The sequence below is a fragment of the Hippocampus guttulatus genome, chromosome 12 (genome assembly GCF_054856545.1).
Source record: "Hippocampus guttulatus isolate MCC_2025c chromosome 12, RoL_Hgut_1.0, whole genome shotgun sequence".
NCBI lineage: Eukaryota > Metazoa > Chordata > Actinopteri > Syngnathiformes > Syngnathidae > Hippocampus > Hippocampus guttulatus.
In genome coordinates, this window is record NC_141272.1 from 9722756 (window position 1) to 9749837 (window position 27082).

At 42.1% G+C, this 27082-nt stretch overlaps 1 protein-coding gene across 2 annotated transcripts in view; it reads left to right on the plus strand.

The window, feature by feature from the left end:
- LOC147197312 (uncharacterized) overlaps window positions 1–23074 on the plus strand; it is a 68692-nt gene extending 45618 nt beyond the window's left edge. The window contains exons 63-98 of one of the 2 annotated variants that reach the window (XM_086125485.1): window positions 614–717; window positions 1259–1461; window positions 3328–3548; window positions 3628–3774; window positions 3890–4054; window positions 4173–4315; window positions 4826–4994; window positions 5103–5211; window positions 5878–6014; window positions 6801–6926; window positions 7515–7694; window positions 8350–8574; window positions 9059–9185; window positions 9337–9536; window positions 9778–9990; window positions 10695–10840; window positions 10940–11067; window positions 11224–11368; window positions 12440–12572; window positions 12678–12821; window positions 12901–13027; window positions 13105–13316; window positions 14136–14298; window positions 14429–14502; window positions 15948–16108; window positions 16185–16302; window positions 16512–16681; window positions 16771–16819; window positions 17300–17446; window positions 17548–17883; window positions 18062–18159; window positions 18233–18309; window positions 18392–18471; window positions 19242–19244; window positions 20827–20954; window positions 22027–23074. In XM_086125485.1, coding sequence (XP_085981611.1) covers window positions 614–717; window positions 1259–1461; window positions 3328–3548; window positions 3628–3774; window positions 3890–4054; window positions 4173–4315; window positions 4826–4994; window positions 5103–5211; window positions 5878–6014; window positions 6801–6926; window positions 7515–7694; window positions 8350–8574; window positions 9059–9185; window positions 9337–9536; window positions 9778–9990; window positions 10695–10840; window positions 10940–11067; window positions 11224–11368; window positions 12440–12572; window positions 12678–12821; window positions 12901–13027; window positions 13105–13316; window positions 14136–14298; window positions 14429–14502; window positions 15948–16108; window positions 16185–16302; window positions 16512–16681; window positions 16771–16819; window positions 17300–17446; window positions 17548–17883; window positions 18062–18159; window positions 18233–18309; window positions 18392–18471; window positions 19242–19244; window positions 20827–20954; window positions 22027–22245 — 5327 coding nt within the window. In that variant the 3' untranslated portion in view covers window positions 22246–23074. Of the gene's footprint in view, window positions 1–613; window positions 718–1258; window positions 1462–3327; window positions 3549–3627; window positions 3775–3889; window positions 4055–4172; window positions 4316–4825; window positions 4995–5102; window positions 5212–5877; window positions 6015–6800; window positions 6927–7514; window positions 7695–8349; window positions 8575–9058; window positions 9186–9336; window positions 9537–9777; window positions 9991–10694; window positions 10841–10939; window positions 11068–11223; window positions 11369–12439; window positions 12573–12677; window positions 12822–12900; window positions 13028–13104; window positions 13317–14135; window positions 14299–14428; window positions 14503–15947; window positions 16109–16184; window positions 16303–16511; window positions 16682–16770; window positions 16820–17299; window positions 17447–17547; window positions 17884–18061; window positions 18160–18232; window positions 18310–18391; window positions 18472–19241; window positions 19245–20744; window positions 20774–20826; window positions 20955–22026 lie in introns of both variants that reach the window. The other variant, XM_086125484.1, reaches the window with a different exon arrangement.
- The last annotated feature ends 4008 nt before the right edge of the window (window positions 23075–27082 follow it).

Below are 27082 nucleotides of genomic sequence, written 5' to 3' on the forward strand. Positions count from 1 at the left end.
GTGCTTCAATTCAAAAATAAATAAAGAATATATGCCTGTAAGTATCATTATATTATCTGTTTACATGTGTTGCTTCACGATTAGTGTTCAGATATCTTGCTCAAATGGATATAACGCCGCAACGCCAATGTCATTAGATTGGATTCGATTAGATTAAACTTTATTGTCAAATGTACTGTATGTGTTATGGTGTTTTGCGTTAGCATTTAGCTCAAAAGACGTTCCTAAAACAGAGCTATGTGGATGTTTTAAACCATTGTCGTTTCCATTAATGATGACGATGATTAAATGACTTTGTCGACAACCGCTGCACACAGCAATAAAACATACACAACCCTGTTGGTTACAATATCTTAAACATATGTTACTCTGCAATCGGCTTGTAATAAACTTTATAATAAGGTTGAACTCTTCTACAAAACATCTGGCGCAATCGGGCCGCGAGCGAGCTAAAAGCTTGAGTTAGTTGTGCTATCGTCAATTCAAGGCAAGTCAAGGTAGGAGTGTACAGTATATTGCTGACCTTATTTTAAAATTCCTTTTCCGTTGGTCTCATTAGATTGCATTCGTCTACTTTTGTTTTCCAATAGCAACTTGCTGCTCTTTTTCTTAGGAATGTTTTGTTCCCAGCCTGGTCTTTCCCATCACACAGGATTGTGTGAGGCTGGATATTATTGTCCAAGTGTATCCACCAGCAATCTCTCTTCTGAATATCAGGTGTTGTTGTTGTTGTTATTGTTCTTGTTGTTGTTGTTTTTAAAATATATAAAATGTAACATGGTGTTCCAATGAGATATGTCTCCTTTCGCTAACTCCAATATAATTCTTGATAGTTGCATCCCCTTTCATTAAATATGAAAATCTGTGTCCTCAGGGGGGGAAAAAAATACCCACATCCAATCTCCAGATATTATTTCCACTTTTCCCAGTGCTGACCCCTTCTCTTTTATTATAAAGTTATTACCTTTCCTCCAATCACACAGTCAAATGAAATGTCAGAACATGAACACATGAACAAATAACAGTATTTATAGACAATTTGGTTTTCTTTTTGTGTTTGTACAACCGGGTATTCAAATCGAATTATGACTTCGGTCTGACAAGAAATGTCAATTTCACGAGATGACTATTAGAATACATCCATCATCAGGCATTTTCAGGAAGTGATCCTGGCAGTGCATACTATTCGATATAAGCACACCCATTCTGTGCGCTACAATACATCAATGCATGCTAAATTGCTTTTGCTCTTCTTCAGAGTAATTCTACCAGGAGCCATCTTTGTCCTCCTGGTTACTATTGCCCCGGCGGAACGAAAAATCCAATTCCGTGCCCTGCAGGCTCTCTATCCATCTCCCGAGGTCTAAAGGTCGTTGATGACTGCCCTCTTTGCCCCCCTGGACAGTTTTGTGATAGACCTGCAAGTACACAGCTCTCTGATGCTCTCCCATGTCATGCCGGGTAAACATTTCTTAAATGCTCTCTTTTCTGCCAGCTTTGTCACTTGGGGAGGAATGTTGACATATTTTTGGTCTTCCTATATTATTTGGAGAGAATGTTTTTCTCACCTCTATTTAACCTTAAGGAGAGGAAATTGTTTTGCTCTTTTCTATTCCCTTCAAAAAGATTGCAAATGCAAATGTCCATGCAAAGTGCTCTCAGTTGGTCCTTTAACCTGAAATAATGTGACTACCTGACATAAAAGTACAATTACATACAAATGAGGGAACCAAAGCAAATTTCTGCAGAAAGGTACTCTGTCAAAGATAGACCTAAAAAAATTTAAATAATTCATGGCAATCCCCTCCCGCCCACAAAAAAAAACAACAGTTTAAAACGATAGTATTCAAAATATACAGCATTAATTCTATTCAAGAAAACACCATTACATCCAAAAGCTAGGGTACCATAAATGAATGCTCCGATGTCTGTACAGATTTCGTCCCGCAAATGTTGAATCGATGCAACTGCACTCTTCTTCGCTATTGAAGATGTTTGCCCTTTTTTCCAAACCTCTTTTTTGTTCCCCCATTTATATCAGTCGTGTGTGTGTGTCCCCTGCGGGTGGGCACATGGGGAGTGATGTTAATATTGTTTTTGTTACTTGGTGGGGAAATGGCCTGCCATGGCCACTTAACTTATAGCATAGAGCAGGCATGTCCAGCTCCGGTCCTGGAGGGCCACTGTCCTGCTTGATTTCCATCTCTCTGGGCTGCAACACACCTGATTCAGATGATCGGCTCATCAGCCAGCTCTGAAGCAGCATTAGAACAATCCTGATTATTTGAATCAGGTGTGTTGCTCCTGGGAGAGCTGGAAAACAGGTAGGACAGCGGCCCTTGAGGACCGACTTTGGACACCCCTGGCATAGAGTGAAGCAATCTTTGGGGAAGATGTCAGGACGTTGCTATAAACTGACAATAAGTCATGGAGTAAATCAGGGGTGCCCGAGTCTGGTCTTCGGGAGCCCCCACCCACTCTGTGTTAGATGTCTCTTCCCTCCAACACACCTGATTCAAATGATCAGGATCGTTATAAGGCTCCTGCAAAGCTGCGATTCAGTCGTAGGCGCTCAAGGCCAATGCCTTTTGCCTGATATTGATTTTATACATCAGTTCTACAAGTGACAAGTATTCATTAACGGATTTGTTTGTTTATTTATTCAGCTCCACCGACACAAAGAGCAGCAGTTTTTTTTAAATTGCAGAGTTAGCCTTCACTGGAACATGCTAACTAGCCTGAATTTCAGCTTCAACACTGACAAAAAAAAAAAACTTCTTTGACTGTTCCACTTTCAAGGAGTGAGTTGGACAATTAATCATTTTGTGGGCGCTCCACGACAAGCAAAAGTTTCACAAAGTTGTCCTGAAATGTAAAATGAAGCTAAGTGCTGTGACAGCTGTGCACTCGTTAGACGCATTAGCAAGCTGCCCAAGTGGCTGCTATTGTTTGTATACTTAATGTGTCATGAATGTGTCAGTAATGTATCATTAAATTACATGAATGGACCTGACAATTTGTGGCGACATCTCTGGGCTTCTCTCCTTGCATTCGTCCTCGTCCGATGAACATTAGTAAGTACTGTGAATGGCATTTACAGTATTTACTAATGACTTTGTGTCAACCCCCAGCGATGTCAGGCAGCCAGTGACTGTTGATGTTGGCCAAATTAATTGTTTGGAACAACTGTGGGGCAGAGTGATATGTAGGTTGAAACTGTGATATAAGTTTGTATTTCAGAATCTTTTCCAGCAAACTTTACTTAATAAAAAAATGTTCATTTCACATTTTGACCTTGACCATTGCCATCTCCTCTTCTGCAAAAAGTTATGTTTGCCTTGGCGGCAATACTAGTCCCACCCCATCTGACGGTTTCCATGGCTACCGTTGCCCTGCTGGCCACGCCTGTCCTGTTGGGTCAGCCACAGCGCTGCCATGCGAGCCTGGCACCTACAGCCCAGTTTCCGGAGCCACCGAGTGCATTGTATGCCCCAGAGGAATGATGTGTTCCTCCTCAGCCACCTTGGAGCCCGCCATCTGCCCACTCGGTGAGCAGGAGTCGAGAATGAGTCAGATCATTAAATATTTTGTCTTGGCAGGTAAATCGACTCAATATCAACTCTGTAGGTCACTATTGTCCCGTTGGAACAGCCCTGCCTCAACCTTGCCCTTTAGGGACTTTCAACAATCAGACAGGCGCACACTCCCCCACACTCTGCACAACCTGTCCTCCTGGATTGTACTGCAGCACATATGGGGCCTCATCACCACAAGGTGCTTATTTTAGCCCACACCCTCCTTTTGTATTATTCACAGAGTCTACAAAAGAAGTAGCACATGTAATTCGATGCATGGGTTGGTTTATAATGCCCTATTGAATTGTGTCAAGGTTCTTGTTTGCAAGGCTATTTTTGCCAGGGTGGAGCCATGGGACCAACTCCACAAAACTCAGATAACTTCCCTGACAATGGGCCTTGCCCTGCAGGTCGCTACTGCCCGGCGGGGTGCCTCTCTCCAATTCCTTGCCCTATTGGCAGCATCCGCAACACTACTGGTAATCAGGAAGTTTTGACTAAATATCGTTCGAGCCTCTACAGTATATTGATGTAAAAAAAATTAAGTGACTGTTTTAATTGGGTTAAGTTAAAGTGTGTTTATTGATTCTCCCGTAGGAGGCGTGTCAATGGAGACCTGTCCTGCAGGTCACTACTGCTCTGCCGAAGGTCTCATCAGCCCGAGTGGGCCCTGTGCGGCTGGTTTCTACTGCCCTTTTGACTTCTCTTCAACCACTCCATATGCCTTCCCGTGCCCCAAGGTTTGTCAGTACTGTACATACCACTTTTTACAGTCCTCCCCTTAATTTGTGTTTTGCTCTTTCAATAGTGTTTCACTGAATTTTATATTGGATAAATATCATCATCCAACACTAAACAAAAATACTGAAAATAATGATCTTGCCTGAATGTACACAAACCTAATTACAGAGTCACACTTCAATTATTATCTGCATATAGTACAAAGGCTGCCAGCCCGCCTTTGAGCTTTCCTTCGTTTGACCACTGGAAGTCAGCATAGGATCTATAATTTTTCACAGTTTTTGCATATATTTGCTCAAAAACAATGCCGTGGCCAACCTTACAGTGATGTAGGTCTTCTGCTCACCCTAGGAGAGATGAGCAACTATACTGTATTAATCAGGGCCACAGTCTTCAGTTGCAATGTTTCATTGTCATATTGGCTATGTGAGTCTTGATAAGCAATTTCTGCAGGAAGTGTAATTTTGATATTGACACTGTTTTAAATGCAATGCATGGTTCTCCCCAAGGGCCACTACTGCCCACAAGGTTCACCCCTTCCCCTACCATGTCCCAGTGGAGAGTACCAGCCAAATCCAGGCTCAGACTACTGCATCCCCTGTCGGCCTGGCTTCTTTTGTGAGGAGGCCATTGTAGGAGAGCCTCAAATCTGCCCACCACATTTCTTCTGCCCAGCAGGTAAATTAAAAGTCCGACTGTGAATGGTAATGTAGAATTGTAAAACGTAATTTGGAGTCCAAATGGTAATTACAAGGTAATCATCCTCAGTGGCTCATTTCTTTTCAGGTACCATGGTGCCTCATCCATGCCCGAATGGATCGTACAGTGAACCAAACAAGGGAGGACTACAGGAGGCCCGGGAGTGTTTACCCTGTCCTCCAGGGCGATTCTGCAGGTAAATAACAACGATAACTGCTAGTACAGCTCATGCATGATGGCCCTTTTGCATGCCCAGGCAGTCAGCCATGTGTGCGTGCACCTGACACACTTACGTGACACGGCCTCCTGTCAGGTGGCCCGTGCTCGTTGGCCAGATATAAGCACAGATGCACCATTAGCACGCATGCAAGGACGCACCTGCTCAGAGGGAAATAATCATGTTTCTGCTTGGCCCTCACTCGCTGCCAACAGAATGTGCGCCCAATACCTCCCCTCACAGGCATTTTGCCATCTTAGTATGCTTGGTAAATGGGAGGTAAAAATAGTGAGAATTAATAAAATGTTTGAATGACGGCTGTGCATAAGGGCTTTAAAATTGGTTTCGCTCATCTACTCTATTCTGTGCAAACAATGTGTCACGGCATATTAAAAATAAAATCAAGTATATTAAATGAGGCTTTTTACACAAGATTGGCAGCATACATTTATCCAAAAATTCAGGAATCGCCTTTACAAATGGAAGTAAGTGATTTCGTACGGCCTATGATTCATGACTGAAATGATCTGAAGTTATTGGTGATGCTTGAGCTATCTATAAGATAAGATAAGATAACTTTTATTCGTCCCACATTGGGAAAATCTAGCGTGTGTATTTACTGCTGCATGGTCTTCCTTCCAACAGAGCTGGTAAGATACAAGGCATGTGTGCTGCAGGGTATCTTTGCGTCTCTGGGAGTGCAGATTTCACCCCTCAAGGATCATTACCCGACCTGACCCAGTGTGGGTGGGGTGTGCAGTGTGCTGGGCCATGTCCACAAGGTACAACTTCAATCCATAATAAAAAGAATAAGGCATTGGCTTTGAAATATGAACACTTGACACTTGTACGCCACTTGTGCATTCTTTCAGAATCTTGAGTCATAGGCCCCGGAAAGTAAATTCTGAGATTTATTTCAAAATCGATTGCTGAAGATAATTGCTGAGAACCTGCAAAGACTGAGTACTTAATTATAGGGATATAACGTTACACCATTTTTCACCATGCCAGTTTTCCTAATATTTGGGTGTTGATTGACACATTTGGATAGCTGGCATGAGTTGCCCCTTCCCTATCTTAATTTAATTTGAGCGAAAAATGCATCTTCCTTTCAGATCATCCACTGGCACTTTAGAGCACCTTGTTTTTTGTTGTGAGTGACTACGTCAAGCAGAGAAAGGAACGAATTGCTGTACATTTGACATGACTTCCTTTTGTGGCTGTCAACCAGTGTCGTGGAATGTTCCAATCTAGTTTTCCTATGATAATGTTTTACCTGCCCTCAATCATCCCCTGCAGCCCTTCATCTATGGAACTTAGGCCCACAATCGCTCACTGATCTTGACTTTTTCCATAATTTTATGTCCCAACGAGTGCCGCAATTTTAAATTCTGTCCTCAAGCATTTTCAATCTGCAAGCTCTATCAGACTTTCACACATGGCTTTTATTTTTATGTCTTTCCTATTTGATGTTAGATTTTTATTCATGTGTTGTAAGGTGAGTACCACAAAATATATATTAGCAACTAATGGTAAGTTCGAAGTAACTTTGCTTTACTTTATTTTAGGCTTCTACTGTCCTGAGGGCACTGAAAAGGCTGTGATGTGTCCTGAAAACACCGTCAGAAATTACTCAGGCGGTGCCAGCGCACAGGACTGTTTAACATGTCCAACTCGACACTGGTGCCAAGCTGGTATTTATGCTTTCTATCAACTGTAAAATATTGCAATGCTTTAAATTGGTTAACACTGAAATGAAAGGTCAGATCTGGCCCCGGGGCCTTGACTTTGACACCTGTGGTTTAATCCTTTAGCCTGAAAACCAATGTTCCCCCTGATTTTCTATGAGTCTGAGCATTCACACAAACTCCCTGAGCATTCCTTGGAGCACGGCGAGCAATATCAGACATGCCCACGGGTGAGAGGGTGAGAGTGGTGCGCAATTGCCCACGCGTGCAGCTTCGAGGGAACATCGTCGGAAAGTACAATAGCCTTTTTGCTTACCTGCCATGTGGTTAATTGCAGTCAGGAGGATATGGGACTGAAAATGGCAAAAAATAACAGAACGCCACCAGATCACCGTTTTGAAACTATGACCAAGACTTGACTATTCAAGTCAGTGCTCGCAAGTGATCAATGACAAAATGATATTGATTCTTCAACCTGGGTGCAAGGAATGTATGAAATGTTCAATGAAATAGTCTCCATCCATCATTAATCCATCCATCGAAAACCATTTACTCACCTCTTTCCTAAAATTACAGACTTTTGCTTGTTTACAGGAGAGCCGAGTCCTCGTCTGTGCCCCGCTGGCCATTATTGTAACGGTTTGTCTGAAGCTGACAGTGATGGATGGAGCGGGCCCAAGCCTTGTCCTGTGTACACCTATCGAGCCTCTCCCGGAGCGGGCAGTAAGGGCGAATGCCTTCCCTGTCCTCCCGGTTCCCACTGCAACAGCACAGGTGTCGCACAAAGCATGCCAGACAATGAGCACCACTCTACTCCACGAAATGTTAATTAAAGTGGCGGTGGACTTATTCATAGTCTTAATTAAAACAGCAAATGCAAAGGTGACATGTGCTGTATCTTATAATGAGGTGGAAAACGTTGCATGCAGAGAGCTACACCACAATATCCTTCTCTTCTGCCCGCCATTACTCAAACACAATTCAAAGTAAACTGCCTTTCCGGGTTTTATTAAATTCACTTTGTATGCACGCTATTATCCTCCCGCCTGAAGCTGAGGCGGAAATAAGATTGGAGGAGTTTTAATATGATTCAAAGCACTGAATTTAAAACCGATTTTACCTGAGGTGACAGCGGTGATTGAGGAACAGAATTTGGAAGAGAAAAACGTTGTTTTAATCTGGCACACACATGCTAAATTCAAAAAAATAAAAATAATCAAGCCATATTGATGCCATATCTATGAAATGATACTCCCTCTGATTCTTTTATAGTCAGAAATGCTTGACTGATATAGAACGCAACGTGTGAAAGGCTCTTTTTTCATAGTGCAATCTTTATCAACACGCCTGTTTCTCAGCATCAATGATGAAAGGGATATAACATACCTGTTTGTATATTACATATGTAATTTTTATAACTTTCGATCAGGGCTTGCAGACTATTCCAACACTCCTTGCCCACCTGGATTCTGGTGTAGCGGGTCTGGAGCGCCCATCTTCTGCCCAGCGGGCACCAAGAGGAGGTTTCCTGGTGCTGCTGACCCAAGCCAATGTGAGCCTTGTGCTGGGGGGACCTATTGCCCAGACCCTCAGGCTACGGGGAAGCCCAATGTGGAGGGCATCCCATGCAGGGCCTCTTACGAATGCCCCATGGGTAGGTTGATGCACACCATTCATAATATTGCCATTTAATGTAAAGTAGACCAACAAAATTGTATGATTGTGAATATTTGAAAACGCATTCGTTTGACCTTCCTTCTTCTGTACAGCTTGACGGTAACACCCAAAAAAATACTTTTGAAATAAATCCCGAAAGCTTCTGTATGAAATTGTCATTAAAAAAAAAAATGGACATTTTCACTCGTTCGTTTTGCAAACTCAAAATGTAGTTGCGGTTTACGTTTTTTCAAAGCACTCGCATTTTTAATATATTTTGCGATCTAAAATGTATCCGTTATTTCTTTAGATCTCATTAACTATTACATGACCTCGCTCCTCAAAGGAGGGCCTGAGGCAAGATTCAAATGTAGTCGTGCCAGCCACAAGTCGACCTTACTGCCGTCCATGGCTTTACTTATAAAACCTGCGTTTGAACCACGATGATGTTTTTCAGTCAATACTTTTTGCTCACTCTTCAGGGTCAGCCTCAGAGAAGTTGTGCAGAGCTGGCTCATACTGTGGACCACAGACTGCTGAGTCTCAAATCTGTCCAGCGGGTTATGTTTGTACAGCAGGGTCACATTCCTACAATCTTCCCGAACAACTGTGAGTGTCCTAACCTTTCAATACCCAAATCGACTCCATTTCTTAGCATAGGAAGCATATTTCTAAAGGTGATTTAGATAAGAGTGCCATAACAGAGTAGAATTGACTGTGCAGATATTTTACAAATAACCTCGTTGGCCGCCCTCGACAGCTGCCCCTTTCCCTTCTACTGCCCAGCCAACAGCTCTTCAATGAAGTCTTGCGATGGAGGCTCAAAGCCTGTCAACGCCAGCGAGCTTCGAGGATCCAAAAAGTGCTGCTGCAGTGTATGTGAGGGTGGCACCTATCGACCTTACCTATCAACTGTCTTACAATGTCTACGGTGCCCTCCAGGATACTTCTGCCCACCAGGTGTGAACATCCATAAAAGGACATGTCAATGTCGCTGGTGTTTGTATGTGAAAAAAAAAAATCAAAATCTTCAGACAAGCGGCAATGTTGTCTTTCTTTCTTTCATCGCATAAAGAAAAATAACGTTTGAAAATAAAAGCACCTGCAGTACTCTCTATGACCGTCTAATGTGCTTCATAAATGCTCCATATTTCACTTCCAGTTCACATCATAATAGCTGGCAATTGTTTGCATGCCACAGGCACAGACGACTACAAGCGCAATTCTTGCCCTGAGGGATACGTATGTCCATCTGGATCCATACGGCCGACACCTTGCCCCCCTGGCTCCTTTGGCAATCTGAGCAAAGCGCAGACACTCACGAGCTGTCACCCATGTCCGGCTGACACCTTCAACCACCTAGATGCACAGAGAGCCTGCTTCCCTTGTGGCAGCTCCTCCACTTCGCCACCAGGTTATACCCACACGTCCATAAAAATGATCCGTACCAACTGTCAACTCTTTTAAAGCACTGCAAACGATATGGCTGGCAAAATGGATCGTATGGAGGAGATTATTTGGTCAGTTTACCGTTACAATTGCAGGAAGTGAAAATGTAAGAAAGGACGGAATTGGCCCTCATTTGCAGCTGTCAATGGAAATTTGTCACATGGCCATATGCATTCTAGAATTGGTATTATAAGAAAACCTGTATTCATCTCACAATGGAGAAATTCACAATTTACAGCATAATCTTGCATATGTATTTGAATTCAGTCGACCGTGCTTTTTAAGGACATGGTGTTATCGCACTTGAACAGACTGGAGCCTTCCATAAAATTAGAAGTATAGAATGCTTAATGTCTTGAGCTAATGTGTTGAGCTAAGAAACCCATATTTAGGATGGATTAATTGCTTGACCTGCATATATGACCTGCATGTATTGAGTAAAACTTTTCCATTAGTGTCGTTATTATTCTTGACTGAAAAAAATCATAAACTCCAACTGGCTTATACTGAAGAGAGGAAGTCTTTTTCCGACTTTTAAAATCTTATATCAGGATCTTTTCCCATTCAAGGTACTTGATAAAGAGCTGAGTTCCAATACGTTTGCCTCTATTATTTATTTTTACGGTCGACAAATAGCCATGATATGTCATATTTTTTGTCTCTGCTTAGGTTCTTCGTCTTGCACCTGCATTGGCAAAAATCGCTCTTTTCAGCGCTCGGATGGTGCGTGCTTGTGCAGGACTGGCTTCATCTTTTATAACGAGCTGGATTTCAAAAGCACTACTTCTGATAGTGCGCTGGACTGCCAGCCTGAAGTCAGTAGTATTTCTGATACAGACACTGAAAGGAAGTACGGTACCTTCTGCTCATCATATATTCACCTGCGCGTGTGCATGCGTGTGTGTGTTTTTTAGATGTATATGAGGTGCGGTCCAGGGCAGGTTAGGCTGGCTGCATCCAGAGAGTGTGTATCACCTTCCCTTTACTCCTGTAATGTAACCTGTGGATCAAATGGAGGAACTCTTGATGTGGAGATGGGCATGTGAGTATCACTCATGCTTTGCATTTGTGTTGCATTTCATTCCATAGTTTGTAAAAGTGTGATATGAAAAAGTTACATATGCTACAAATCGATAACCGTACATTCAGTGGCAGTCCGGTGTGTTCTTGCTTTATCCACCTGATTCTGTTTCCCCAGCTGCCACTGTAAGCGATACGTATCTGCTGAGGAACTGTGCAACACTTCCTGCCTCTCCAAAATGCCTCAACTCTCGGCCCGTTTCTCTCCGGACGGACATTTGTTCCTCAGCATCAAAGAAAATGACAGCACACTCTGGGTCAAAGTAAAACTTGAAGCTATACCTGTTGAGCATAATACTGTAACAATTGCAAATGTGTGCATGTGTGTATAAGATTTATGCTAAAAAAATGCTTAAACTGATTTCCCTGAAACTTTGAGAAGCAGTGTTGGGTAGGCGAAGGAAGACCTTGAGCTCACATTTTTTTTATGTCATTTAACTCATTCAGTACCAGCCAATTCTAAACCAAGTCTGAAAAGACATGTAAAACGTCTTTGGGATTGAATGAGTTTCAATGATGATCGAAATGATAGCTCTTGTTGTCGCACTTTCTGGAGGTAATCAGATTTCTTTTACTCTTGTTCAGAGCAAAGCATGTTTCAGTGTCCATTTTCAAAAGCGCTTATCCTCACTCCATTTCTGCTCGCGGTTTATCACGGATGCCAGTACGTTCCCTCCCAACGCATCACGTTAGGTGGAATCACTCACATCTCTTATATTCTGTCAAGGATTTCGACAGCTCAAATGTGGAGGGGTTATAGCTTTAGGCGAAGTATTGTGGCTCCGTAGAGCCGAATGAAGCCCGACTGTGGAAACTGGTTGAGTGGAATAGAATTGTCGACAAAGAAATATATATATACCCGTATATATATATATATATATATATATATATATATTTTTTTTTTTAAAGCATTTCTTGTGCTCTTATGCTTTGCAGAGTTAAATGGTAACTTTTTTTCCCAGTGTGGCCTTGGTGCATCGAGTGACTGAAATGCACTAGGTATAAGTTAATTGCGTCCTTTATCCGAATATAAAATATTGTGTGAAAGTGGAATAAAAGTCTTCTGATTTACCTTGAATTTGTGGGTGAGACTGTTTGAGGATGTCCGGATGAATTTTGTGACTGTTCACTCTTAAAAAAACATGACAAACACTGCTGCCCAAACTGCTCACCATAAACACATTATTTTACTTTGACTGGATTTTTATATGCCAAACCTGTCCTTTGTTTTATAATTTTTAAGACACCCAAACAAGATGCCTCGTCACATTTTGGTATTCGGGTTTGCAATCGTTGTTCTCCTTGATCGTTTCTTTGTCTTGTGTTTTTTGCAGACTTTAGTGGATGTTTTAGGACCAGATCCCCTTCCAAAGAATATTGGCAAAATCCATTTGGTTGAGTTTGACTCTCAAGGAGTGTTTGGTTGGATTCCCAAACAAAGAGAGGACATTGAAATGTTTCTTTCCGGTGAATTGTCTTTCTGATAGCAATAAGCTTACTTCAATGCAATATCATATCCCCCAAAAAATGGGCAAATCATTCTGAGACTGACTTGATTTATCTCATGAGTAGATGCCCGGGCTCCCACACGGAGAAAGAGGAGAAGTGCAGAAGACCATGAGTGGGACTTGCCTGTCCTTCCTCGTATTCCAAACCCTGTTGCTTGTCTCTCCACTGGTGATATGCTAATTTTCCATCTAACCATTAACCACACAGGTAAACAAACTTATTTCATTGTTTGTTTGGGTTTTTTTTTTAAAGTGTTGACTGTACTAATTCATCCCATACCGATAAGATCGCAGTCTGAGCCACTTCCCGTTCTATGAGAAAGACCACTTGTTTAACAATAACCCCAGCTGGGACTTTGGAGTCTTCAGGCGTGTGCAGACACTCATCAAGCAGTCAAATCTGAATAACACATGGTAAGGCACTGCAGGAATGACTTCTGAGTGCAGTGCTTAATATTTTTTGATGAATATTTTGTTTGATCTCCTGTCAGGTTTGCCCATGCTTTTTTGGAAACGGGGAAATATGTCTTTCTGGACAGCGCGGTCCCAGATTGGAGTTTGGTGGTCGTGGTAAGTGAGGATGGGACCGAATGTGATCGCTGGGCCTCGGCCTTCCAGGCAATGACCCCAGCACAGCTTGTCAGTTATGGAGTCATCAAGCAGCACCAACTAAACCTTTTACCGGATTGGAGAACAATTTCAGGTATCCTGCTGTTTATGCAGCAATTTCTCACAAAACGATATCCAATCAGTGGCCATACACCTGGGCAATGCATTGTATTTCTTTGTAAAAGCTGTTCCCAAAAAAATCATCCCTTTCAGAAATATTCAATCATTGAAACCGTTTTTTTGGGGTTATAGATGAGTGGATGGATGCAGCCTAAGGCACACCTGTGCAATAATTACACTGTCTAATCGGTATCTTGATATGGCATATCTGTGAGGTGAATGAATTACAGTATCTGCATACCTGTCAACTCATACGGCTTAGCCATAGTTCATACGGATTTTGTGGTGAATCTTACATATATGGCCGTATTGCACAAATCATACGGATTCTGAAAATTTCCGTTTTTGTTTTTTTTCCCCCCTAACAGGTAGTTCCGTTTGCTTTTGCCCAGAATGGTGCTAGTCTACTCGAATGCTTTCATTTCCGGTAACTTTCCAGTAAATCACGTGGTTCCTAGTTGAATTTCGTGGGTTTTTTTCTGCTGTTATTTTGACATATAAAATGCTTTGGTATGTTATAAGGATTTTTTACTCTTTATAAGGATTTTTTTGGTAGTTTATACAGGTTAGCGCTCCGAAAAGTTGACAGGTATGTATCTGGGTAAAGGGGAACGAACTCACTAACACAGATTCCGACGGATTTGTGAACAATATTTGAGAGAAATGGGCCTTGTAACCTTCAAGAATACATCAATATTTATTCTCACACGACAAACCAAGCATGTTTCTAAAAGTGACTGTTTTGGCTCTTATTGTTGGCTCTATAAAATGAGACGACGCTATCTGTGTTCAGGCCTCCTGAGTCTGCTCTTAGTCGTCGTAGTGGCCGTGACCACAACATTTGTGGTTCTTTGGCCCAGCAAATCCAAGGTGGTGTCCCAGTGGAGGACAAAGCCCAGGTGGCGCAGCCTTGGAGACCCCCCGCGTCCTGTAGAGTGCCCATGCAGTGGAGACGGGTATAATATGCTATTTTAGAAACAGATAATTAAATTGTCTTTTTGGTCACAAATCAAACCGTCTTTTTTGCTTTATTTAACCAATATAAAAATACTGTAGGTTTTTTGTGTATGTGTGTGTCTCCCTTAGTTTATGTGGCTCTCCAGGCAGTCGAGGTGTAGGAGAGGGGGCCGAAGCTGAGGAGCCCAATATCTCTAAAGGTGGTAAACTCACTTTTAAATGAGTTGGAGGTGTAAAGTGTTGTATGCTGAGTGGGTAGATTCCTGGAATTTGTGACACAGAATCTCATCCAAAGACCACATTTTGTAACCGTCTTTGTTTATGCTGCGAGCCTTTCTATAACTTTTTTCCTTTTTAGCCCTTTCATGCACTCTATATCCTGATAGCATGATAAACTGTCCACTGTAGTAACCACTGTCCATGGAAGGGTTAATTATATTGTTAAAGAAGGATTTTGCACCCAAAAACATAAAGTGTAAGATTTGAATGTAGCCTCTCGTCACTCATCCGTCCGTCCTCTAGTCTGACCAAAACCACATCCTTCACTATCGTCCACAATGCGTTCACTGTAGACAAGCCAACCTTGGCCACGTTTGCTCCATTGGTATCATGATATATTCATTATGTAGTGTTGCTATAATGCTAAGTGTGGTAAGTTTGACTTTTTTTTTTTATGTATAAACAATTTTTTAAAAAGTGATTAAACATACCTTTTGAACAGAAATGTTGTCCCTTCGCTCTGCTTCCGTTTGCTAGTCTTATGCCCACTTGATGACAAATGAAGGACAGGCAAACTAAACACTACATCCAAGTTCCCCGTGGCGTTTGAAAGTACTGGCGAATTGAATAGCACCTTGTTAGTCGCACAGAGTTGATTTAACTGCTGTATGTGTCACGACTGTCACGGTGTGTGGTGGTGGATCCCAAAAAGCAAGCAGGCAGGAAGGAGGAGCAGGGTGAACTCGGCAAATTGTATTGACAAATGAACTAATGACATGATGACCAACAGGTGTGCAGCTTCAGGCGGAGCCCTACAGTGCCACCTGTTTTGGTCACAAACAGAACCACAACAGTATGAAGAAAGCAGCGACGCTTATTCGTTTTCAAAGTGATGCCGGAAGTTTTTGTGACACCCCTCGTATGTTATACAGAAAGTTTTAACAAATGTGACAGAAAGGGATTTTTTTCTTTTTTGGGTTGCAAACTCCCCCCCCCCCCCCCCCTTGAACTATAGCCGTTCATCAAAGCATGGCTAAAACAACAAATGTATAATGAAGCCCCCCAAGACAGTTCCACTTCAGCAAGCTCGTATTGATATTATGTGAAAGCTTCAGGTCTCTTCACTGTGCTCTTTTGGATTATTCATGCAGCTTGATAGCACATTTCGGTCTCCAATGGCTACATTAAAAGTCCATCGAGCGTGACCAGGCAGCATTTAAGAGCCTTCCCCTGTTTGATTGATAGCGAACATAACGGCCGTTATCACGTTGAACTGTGGTAGTATTTCTATCTCTCAGTTACCCTTCTGTGATTTTAAGCGCGGTAGTTATCATTCATTACATGAACGTCTTGTCCTGTCGAATGTGAGAGTTATTATCGAAGTGCAGATAAGGTGACTGAGTCGCAATAAGCACTGTTTCTCATGCAGGAATTGTATCGGCGTTCTGCGATTTGGAGGAGTTCAATGTGAAGACGTTGTATGACAAACTGGAAGATCAAAACCTTCACGTGGCCTCGCAGCTGGCGCGACATCGCAAAGATACGCAGCAGTTTTACCGGAACATTATTCAACAGATTGACGCCCTACAGGTGACACTAGATCGTGACGTCTCTTTAAAAATTTGGTCTGGTGTTCTCAAAAGATAATTTGTGTCTTTTCTTTCAGAATGTATTTGAGGAAATGGATGGTAAAAATCTGAGTTTCCTAAATCGACTGCTAGCATCTCAGAATTCGACGAGCTCGAAACCATACAACAAGTCTGTTAAAAAGATCAATGATGAAGGTAGAAAAAAAAGATACCATAATCTGATTTTAACACTGATCATGAATATTGTATTACACTGCATTTTGATTAGTATTATTTCTTTCTCATATGTTCATTGTTTTTTTTCTTTTTTATTTCACAATGTCATAGTGCTAATGTCACAAAAAATAATTGTTTTGTTTATTGTTTCAAATCTGGAATTGCATTTCAACACCGGCATTTGCCAGTTGGTGAATCCTCGGCATTACTGGAAGCTGTTCTCAAATCTGTGGAGGCACTCTTATGGAAGCTAAACCAAGAGACTTGGCAGCCCTCTCTCTCACACATCCACAGCCAGCCCCCTGATGCCATGGAATCTGAACGACAAACTCAGACCAGTAACATCAAGACAACGCCGGTACAACACTCCTGTTCACTTTGTACCATATAACTTAACAACTGAAGATGTCATGAATCAATGTATTCGTTCCAAATGTTCATCCCTAGGTTTCATCTATAAATTCGACCCAAACGGAAGCACTTCCCCACGATGCACGTAAGTAACAAACCTTCAAAGTAGCTGATTTGTCACTCCAAAGCCCTTTCTCATGCTAATTTGGTGTGATTAGCACAACTCGGCTCACATCACAGCAAGCAGCCGTTTGGCATAGTCGACAAATCTTCAAAAGGCTAAAAGCTGTTGGGCGCCACTCACCGCTTTTTTTTAAAAAGAAATTTAGAAGAAAGATGGTATTCAGTGGGAGAGTTTTTTTAGATGGTGGCGCGGGCACCCGCAGCGGCTCCTCTTGTTGTATGTTGTGAGAGGGAAGAAATTTCATCTGTGCTGTATGTGCACATTTGACAATAAAGTTATACTTGACTTGACTTAAGATTCAATGCTTTTCTTGTCCTCTTGTGGAACGTGTCACAGCAGTATGAAGTGATGTACTGTGTTTTTAAAAAATATCATGCTTATTCTTTTTTTGTAAGCTTTTGTCCTACTTCAAATCACTGAATTTTCTTTTCTTTTCCTTAGTCCATTTACAGAAGCCTGCTCCTTGTCTCGATGATGTGGATTTATCCAAGCTAGTCAGCATATCTCCCTTGTATAAGACTTTACAAGAGATCCAGCAATCCCTGCAAAATCTCAACCCAGCTGATCCCGTTCAGCTTCTCCCCAATGGTAAACAAACACTAAAAATATCTCACTGGTAAAAAAAAAAAATCATAAAAACCAACCAGCAGGTTTTCCAAAATAAACAATATTTTCCTCTCCTCTCACAGTGATCTGTAATTCATCCCAAGCGACGCCTAAAGTGCCACTCATTCCAACTGCGCTGGACAGCCTCTCGCCCCAGCACTCCGCTGTTTTCCTATTTGGCTGCCGGGTGATGGAAGTGCTTGAAAAATGCCCCTTGTTCCCCTCCTCCGTGCTCCTCACGCTGGCCAAGTCTCTCCCACTTTCGCCATCGTGCTCTGATAACAGCCTGCTGGCACACTGCAGGGCGGACTTTTATTTTGACGCCGGCCATCAAGTTCTTTATCTGTCCGAGGCTAAGCTCGAGCACGTGGGGCATTTTATCGCCACCATTCTTCAATCCATGGCTCACATAGCGTCAGGTGATTGTTAAGATAACGCTGCACCGTCTGAAAAATTCTGCCAGTCATCTTTGGAAGCAATTTAACCTCATTGTAAAACTTTTTTTCTCGATTTATTACTCCCACTTCAATTTCAAATGACAAAAATAGTGTTACCCCGCTCTGGTGCTCTATGGATTCAATTATGTTTTTAATCCAGGAAATGATGCCCAGAGCTTCATGCTGGCTCTTCATGAGGCTGTCTCGGCTCTGAGTCTCCAACTATTCAGCATGTCTTTCAAACAGAGCACAGCAGAGGTGCGTATTTGGCATTTCAATGTCATGGCTGATATTCATTTGGCGTCATTTGTTTGAATCGCTCTGGCCTCAGGGTGCACTGAGTGAGGAATTTACCAACATCAGATTCCCCAAAGGAGCGCACTTCACTGATCGTCTATTCGATGCAAGGTGAGCTCGAAAATTCAAAAGTAAAAGTAGAGTCGAGTTTCCAAATGGTGCGGAACTAACGCGATGAGCTTTTCCCTTTCAGAGTGGAGCAATACAAGCATTGTATGTTAGAGCAGCTCTTTGCAAATCTCTCACAAAGTACAACTGAGGAGATTCAGACAGGTGAGAGCCTCCACACAAAAACAACGGGAACACCCAGAATGGTGAAAAAAAACCCCAATCCCATCTGTTCAGGAATGCTTGTCGACTCTCTATTTAAGCCACTGAGGGGGGAACAATTGCGAATAGAAAAATGCATATCCACGTCAGAGTTCATCAGTGTTGGTTCAAGGTCACAAATGTTTGTAAAACGTTTGGCATATGTTTGCCGACGTTTTTTGCATTTGTTTTTTAAAAAATTTTGAACACGTTCAAAATTTCCTTCCGACAAGAAGGATGCAGACTAAGGTCTGGCAATCGTTTGGCAAACATCTGCGACCTTGAATGAAGTTTCCCTCACGAACTCCGACGTGAACGCAACATTCGCTAACTTCTAAAACACTCGATAGGGGCTTAAATGATGGAATTACAAATCAGCCATTGAATTTGTGGCCATAAGATTACCTTTATTAAAAAGGCAGTTTCAGGTAACATTCTGACATTTGTTTCTAAAATATTCTTTTTTAATTCGCTTAACAGTTTAAGCAAGTGATTTTCAAACTTTTCAAACCAGGAACCACCACAAAAAATACTTAGCCATCTAACCACCACCATGATGTCTACATTAACTGTCCAATATGCCAATTGTGTTTTTGATTCCTAAAAAAAAAGTAAAAATATATCTTAAAATTTATATCTTAATGGATGTTTAAAAACAACTAATTCTGAAATATGAAATGCAAATGTATTATACTTAAAAGATCAATGCCACTGAAATTTTACTTGACATACAGTAGGTATTAGATTTAAAAAGAAAAAAATAAGTTAAAATCACTGTCATATCGTGCACAGTTTGAATATTTAATTCAATGATTCTTTCACATGCCACAAGAGGGAGCCCATGTACCACCAATGTTACACACTCCACACTTTGAGAATCATTGATTTCATGCGTTGGGTTATTTTTGGTGCTTGAGTATTTGCTGAGGCAGGCTCACTTGTCGTCTTTAAACAGACTCAATGATCACAACATAATGAATGAGCAATTAGGAGTTTCTAAACAGGATGTTGATCTCATAAAACTGTTTCCATCAGCAAAAAAATTGTCCCGCAGTTATTAGTCAAGCAAACCAAGCGTCCTCGCTTCCAGGCCTCTGGACTTTTTCAAGGCTCACAGCAGGCGGCAATGTCAACTTTTCAGCTGCTTGAATTTCCAATGGATGCATTAATTGTATCCGCCGGGGAATTGGCTTGCAGTACGCGGACGCACATGCACACTGAGTCAGTGATAAACATAAAAGTACTTCACATCCACTTGGTTCATTAGCTGAAATCAATTGGTTTTGTATTGGGGTAGGAGGATTGTTTCCCTTGTAAATAACGCATGTTTGCACTCAACCATGAAAAAAAATGAACAACTGATGGAAATTGACACAAAACAGCCCTGACAAGCCGCCATTAAAAGAAAAACAACTAATTCTTTAATGAGCCTTCAGTGAGATATGGTGGACGGCTCTTCTCCTCTGTGGAACGAAGAATGTGCATCGGCTGCGTGAAGCACACTCACGTTATTGAAGCGGTACAGAACAATGGGTTGGCTTTCATGATAATACTTAATTGAATGAAATTACTTTGAAATAAATACATTTCGAAGAAATTATGACTTTTCGCCCCTCTTTACTGGGTGACCATTTTAAATCAAGACATCCAGTGATGGAGTGTCTTTCATTTTCATCATAAAAGGATGCAAGAAACCTTTAAATGGCACTTGTTTCAGCCCATGAATTAAAAAATGTCACCCCTACAAGACATTTATGATCCATTCCTCTGTTTTCTATTGCCCTTATCCGCATTGGGTTGTGGGTGAGTTGGAGTCTTTGCCCACTTGGGATGTGAAATGAAAAAAAAAGTCAGTTCCAAGTAATTTAATTCCTGTCAATCGTTTGTTTGCTTGCCTTATAATTCATTTTTATCAATTCCTCTTGGATTAAAAAAAGAAAAAAAGAAAATGGGACTCCGACACTGGTGAGGCTGCTGAAAGCACCTCTGTCCTCAGCCATGCTTGGGCTCTCGTCAGGGCGACAAAGACGGAAGACCAAGGTGGAGAAAAAAAAACTGTAATCCCCAGCATTGGATAAATACAATGGACCCTTTCAAACAAATACACACATCCATTTGCGATTGTCAATGGAGGTGCGACCCCAGTGGATGTTCAGGGGAGGAAATGACCCTGAAGTCATTGTTTCCTGCTTGCTTCGGCCTTCTCACGTTCCTTTTTTTTGTGGCTATTTTTACAGCTTTACCAGAACACGGGACTCCAATGGAGGTACGTATTTTACTGACAAAATGATCTTCATTCTCGAAGCCCATTAAGAATAGCTCTTTTCAAGATGTCCTGTGTGCAAGAGGAGATAGACCGCATGAACGAAGGCTTCTTGGAGCTCAGCAGACAGCTGCAGATGAGAGCTCGTGGGAGCATGATGAAAGAGGAAGAAGACCAATCTGTGGTAAAAAGCTGGATAATTACACACTGCTCATATGTATGCCGACTCTGCCATGTATGTGTGTGTGTGTATATATATATATATACACACATTTTCTGATCCGCTGATGCTCACAAGGGTCGCGGGGCATGCTGGAGCCTATCCCAGCTGTCTCTGGGCAGTGGGCAGGGGACACACAGTTCAGTGTGTTGCCAGCCAATTGCAGGTCAAACATATTAAGCAACCATCCGCGCTCACCCATTCATTTGTAGGAATTTGTCAAAGCAATAGCCCTGGAATTAGCCCAAAATGGCTGTTTCAAACCAAAATTGTCTTCTTCAATTTTGGGTGTTGATCCTTTTGAATTTTTCACATTTCTTTTCGGCGGCCCGGTGGTGGAGTGGTTACCTCACAGTGCAGAAGTACCAGGTTCAATTCCAGCTTCGGCCTCCCTGTGTGGAGTTTGCATGTTCTCCACCGGCCTGTGTGGGTTTTCTCCGGGTCCTTTGGTTTCCTCCCACATTCCAAAAACATGCATGGCAGACTGATTGAACACTCCAGATTGTTTCTAGGTGTGAGTGTGAGCGCGGATGGTTGTTCGTCTGTGTCTGCCTTGCGATTGGCTGGCAACCGGTTCACAGTGTCCCCCGCCTACTGCCTGAAGACGGTTGGGATGGGCTCCAGGACCCCCCCGCGATCCTTGTGAGGATTAAGCGGATCGGAAAATGATCAATGTTTCCTTTCTTGATCGACATGTTCGCTCAACGTAGTGTTGGTCAGGCCCTTAATAATGTTCAGTTTTGCAGGTATTTAACACGATGTTGAATGTATTTTTGTGTTTGCATTTTGCAGTTGTCTCGAAAACTGTGTTCTTCTGACTTTCTTCGGCATGTTTCATCTTTTTCGAGCCCTTGTATTGAATCTCATTCGATTATTCATTTGTACCTAGAGTTAATGCTTGCGAATGTCGGTCTTTGTTTCCCACACTCATTCTTTTTCCAGAACACTGATTAAAGTCACATCGCAAACAAACAAATAAACAAAAAAAAAAATCACATAATCAGTAACACACACTATGCGGCGTGTTTTGTGGCAGAAGGCAGCTCCACCAAGCCTCAGTCGTAATGGAACAATCCTACTGGATTTGAAGAGACGTTATATATCTCAGCGCCTCGATGAGCTCCAAATCACATTGGAGCGCATCGGGCAGCAGCAGCAGCAGCGAAGAAGCAAGTCCAGCGCCGGGACAAACACGTGCAGCAACGCCGCTCAGCAGGCGCCGGCAGCGAGCTGTGCTGGCACGGAACATTTGTGATTCCTCCTGCGGTATTCCAACTGGCCGCAGTTGAGGCCAGCAACCAGCGGAGACAGAGGTCTTGATAAGAGTGACCTTGAGAGTCGCATTTCAGCACAAGAGAGTTGAGTCCAGAGTTGAAACTTTGACACGCTACCGGGCTCACACACACCACAGAGTCCACACATGCTGAATCATTGACATCTTAGTTTAAAATAAAAGCAACATAAAGACGCATGACCAGCTTGTGATTCGGACAAAATATAGTTTTCCTTTTGGACTGGCCTCAATTTTAGTTACATCTGCTCAATCCGTTTTACGCACACTGAAAAGACCTAATAAAGGGAAATCAGAACTACTGAATTATTTCAAACAATAGTCCTGTTCACATTTTTTCCCCCTCAATATGGCGATTGCGATCTAATAGGCGATTAATTTTTTTCCATGGTCCTCCACCCTTGTATTTTTCAAGAGACACAGTCTATAAATGTATCTGTATTACAATAAACAATCGCATAATTTACAGGTTAGGTTGAAAAAACAAAGAATGAACCAGGAATGAACATGAAAGACTGTTTTCTTTACTTGGAGTTAACTTAACTCTTTGACTTGACACTTTGGCAGTATTGTTTCAGCGTTCACTACAACTTCACAAAATTGTACTAGACAAGTCAGGCGGAAAGATAGTGGAAGTCACTAAATCAGAGTACAGTGCAATAATGCAAACACATCTGTGGCTTTAGCACTTCAACGTTTCATGAAACCGATATGTAAACATGTGGACTGGGCACACTGCAAATCAATACTTCTGTATTTCTTGTGTGTTGTTCAAATCGTTGATGTCGACTTGTTTGACAAGCCCTTCATTAGTATCCTCGAATTAAGACAATAAATATAATAAATAAATCATCTGAGCTGCCTTTGTGTCGCGTGCCTCCCATTATGTGTTCAAATATAATTACCGTAACCGATCATTCCTTCTCCTTGTTGTAAGGAGCCCTCATTGGCACCAATACGTTATCTAAGCGGGTACGGTATATTTTTCTGGTGACGTGTGTTCCCCAGGATGGCTTCTCATAATAGAACAAAGGTGTCTATGTGCCAAATCACAAGGTCAGACAGAGCGAGTCTTCACTTACTATCAGTGTGTGTTTGCTGCACGGTGCCAAATCCCCCCTGAGTGGAAACTGGCGCTAGCCTACGGTGCGCGTGTGTGTGTGTGTGTGTGTGTTGTGTGTGTGCGCGCGAGTTAGCCTTATCAATCAGATTAGTTGCAGTTTGCCACATCACACATCCACACTTCATGAGACTGGAGCTTAACGTGTGCGTAAAGCTTTTGTTGTATGGTACACTAATTATGCTTGCTCTATTTATTCAGCCACACATAAAAGCTAAATGCTCACCCTCATGTATAAGTAATTATATATACACAGGAATGTACTGATTGATATCGTCCTTATCGTTAGGTTTTTGTATTTATGTATTAGGGTCATTCTCTCTCTCTCTCTCTCTCTCTCTCGCTCTCTCTCGGTCTCTCTCTCTCTCTCTCTCTCTCTCTCTCTCTCTATATATTTGTTTTTTTATGGAAAGTCAGAATAAAGTCATTTCAACAGAAGAATAATAACCATACTAATAAATATGGACATTTTTCCAGAATCCCTTTTATATTTTGAGTGATTACGAAAATCATTTTGGAAGAATACATTTAAAATTTTTGAGGCAAAAGTGGTATATTTTCAAGAAAAGTTATATTGTGAAGATTTTTTTTTAGAAGCGAACAGCGCCTTAATATTTGGTAGGAAACGAAAAAGTCTGAACATTTTAGCAAAAACAAAAAAAGCAAAAAGTTATTTTTAGGAAAAAATGTCAGTAGAATTTTTTTTGTGAGACATATAAAGGTTTTGTTATCTTGTCTTATATATACAAAGTTATTTTTAGGAAAAAATGTCAGTAGAAAATGTTTTTGGGACTAATAACAGCAAGACAATTTTTCTACAATCAGTTATCAAATTAAATATTGTGTGGAAAAACTACATTTAGGTGAATAACATAATTTATGAATTTAAAGAGAATAATTGATGATGTCATATCTTAAGTAGGGTTATTTTAACAAAATCAAGTTAAATTATTCGAATCAACACGTCAAGAAAAGCCATAATACTTTTTTCGCATCTCTAATTGTGAACCCAAATCACTCACTGTTGCTCGAGAGCCGTATCCTGCCTGTTATTGATCCCTCCCGAGAGCAACACACCTGATTGAAACAATCAGCTCATCAGCAAGCTCTGTCGAAGCCTGACATGTTCATGATCAATTGAATCAGGTGTGTTGGATGAGTGAAGAGCTCGAAAGCAGGCAGGGTAGGGCTCTAGAGGAACCGGAGCAGATTTCTGCTGCAGATTATTGATCTGTATTTATGTCAGTGGACCAGCCTGGACACCTCTCATGTTGTGTTTTGTATTCGAGAAATCAAGATGGAATCCATGTGGTAACTACTCGATTGATGAATAAAGCCCTGCATGCTTTCTCGCCCAGTCTGTACTTAACAACCCACATTCCCAGCATTACCAGCTGTGCAAGAGATTTAAATGCCAATCTTCATCCGACATGTTCCATTCGTGGCGGTGTGCTGAAGTCATGTTATAATCTTGAAATCCTGCCAAATCCCTAGAAATCTGCTCCCTGCCGCACATCTTGCGCATCCACTCTTAAACACATTCTCCGTCGCAGTTCATTGTGTGTGATTCGGCTAACTTATGTGACAAGTGTCATTCAAACACTTGTCACATAAGTTAGCCGTTGCTCCCAAAACTAAAACCGTCCTGCTTTATTCTTTTGCCGAGCACCGGTGCCGTTTGAACCCTCCCAGTGTGCGCGCTGTCACCAAGCAGGCCTCTACTTATGGTCACCATGGCTCCGCATCACTGTTGCTATGGTTTCCTTATCACCAGGATATGGCTCACAGCAGGCCGGTCTTATTTAGTCTTATAAGTGTGCTGCTGATGTCGCTGATTTAACCCAGGAGTGGTGTCTCCTTTCTTTAAGATGAAGGATAGAAATAGATACACACATTGAGCCCATTCTCAATATTTGTTCACCGATCCGCTTCTAATCCTCACATTATTTCACACTATTATCAGACAAATTCAACAATGCGCATCAAGCAATGAGCCTATTGTGGCTGCGGAGAATACTACACTGTGGCTCCTTCTTCTCCCTCTCTCAGTTGATATTACACACCACTCTAATCCACGTCTGCTGTCTCTGGGTCATCAAGGATGAAATGAATACTCTTGTTTTGGACACAAACACTCATTAGGCATTGATTTTCTGCGCGCCCCATTCATTTTTGGGGTCACGGGTAGGCTGGAGTGAACATACAACAGCGAATACAGTGAGCAGGATTCACTTCGAATTGCATTTTCAGTCATTTTCACACCTACGTATGGCTATGGGGGGAGGGCGGCATGGCTTAGTGGTAGAGTGGTCGTTTCCCAACCCGAAGGTTGGTGTTTCAATCCAAGGCCATTGTTGAAGTGTCCTTGAGCAAGATACGGAACCGAACAGGTTGCCAGCCAATCGCAGGGCACACAGAAACAAACAACCATTCGCGCTCACACTCACACCTATTTTGAGTGTTCAATCACAATTGTGAGTGTTCAATCAGCCTGCCATGTTGTGGGAGGAAACCGGAGGACCCGGAGAAAAAACCCACGCAGGCCCGGGGAGAACATGTAAACTCCACAGGAAGGCCGGAGCTGGAAATGAACCTCTGCACTGTGAAGTCGACGTGCTAACCACTCGACTACCGGGCCGCCCGGTTAATTACATGTTTGAATTTAATAAAAAAAAAAAATACAAAAGATAACAGATAAGCAATACTATGCAACACTTCAATTCTGTGAAACTCATACCTGTCAACTTTTCGGAGCGCCAACCTGTATAAACTACCAAAAAAATCCTTATAAAGAGCAAAAAATCCTTATAACATACCAAAGCATTTTATGTCAAAATAACGGCACAGAAAAAAACCCCACGAAATTTTCAATGATATTTATTGTAGATCTCCATAATACATTTCCATTTTCCGAACCGCTTGATCCTCACTAGGGTCGCGGGGGGTGCTGGAGCCTATCCCAGCTGTCTTCGGGCAGTAGGCAGGGGACACCCTGAATCGGTTGCCAGCCAATCGCAGGGCACACAGAGACAAACAACCATCCACGCCCACATTCACACCTAGGGACAATTTAGAGCATTCAATCAGCCTGCCATGCATGTTTTTGGAAGGTGGGAGGAAACCGGAGCACCCGGAGAAAACCCACGCAGGCCCGGGGAGAACATGCAAACTCCACACAGGGAGGCCGGAGCTGGAATTGAACCCGGTACCTCTGCACTGTGAAGTCGACGCGCTAACCACCGGACTACCGGGCCACCCTCCATAATACAATGTCTGGTTAATGTCTAATCATCATTCTACTTAGTGGCATTATTGAGTTCAGAGTTGTATTCCGGAAATGAAAGCATTCGAGTAGACGAGCACTGTTCTGGGCAAAAGCAAACGGAACTACCTGTGATTCTCCTTCACTGGTGAGCTATTTCTCGAGCTGACCAGCGGGCACCATGTTTATGACCCCTGCTTTATACTCTATATTCTACGCTACACTTCCAAAGGAAAATGAAAAACTTAAAGTTTCAGTGTACAAGTGGGACTACTGCCAGGAACAACAGCATTACCCGCAGATGAGGCGATTTGATTTCAATGGTCTCCTGAGGAAGACACTGAAGATGCAACAGAAGACAGCACAGACATATTTGGCCAAAACTATACTGTCATGGACCGTGACTGATGGTGGCTCCT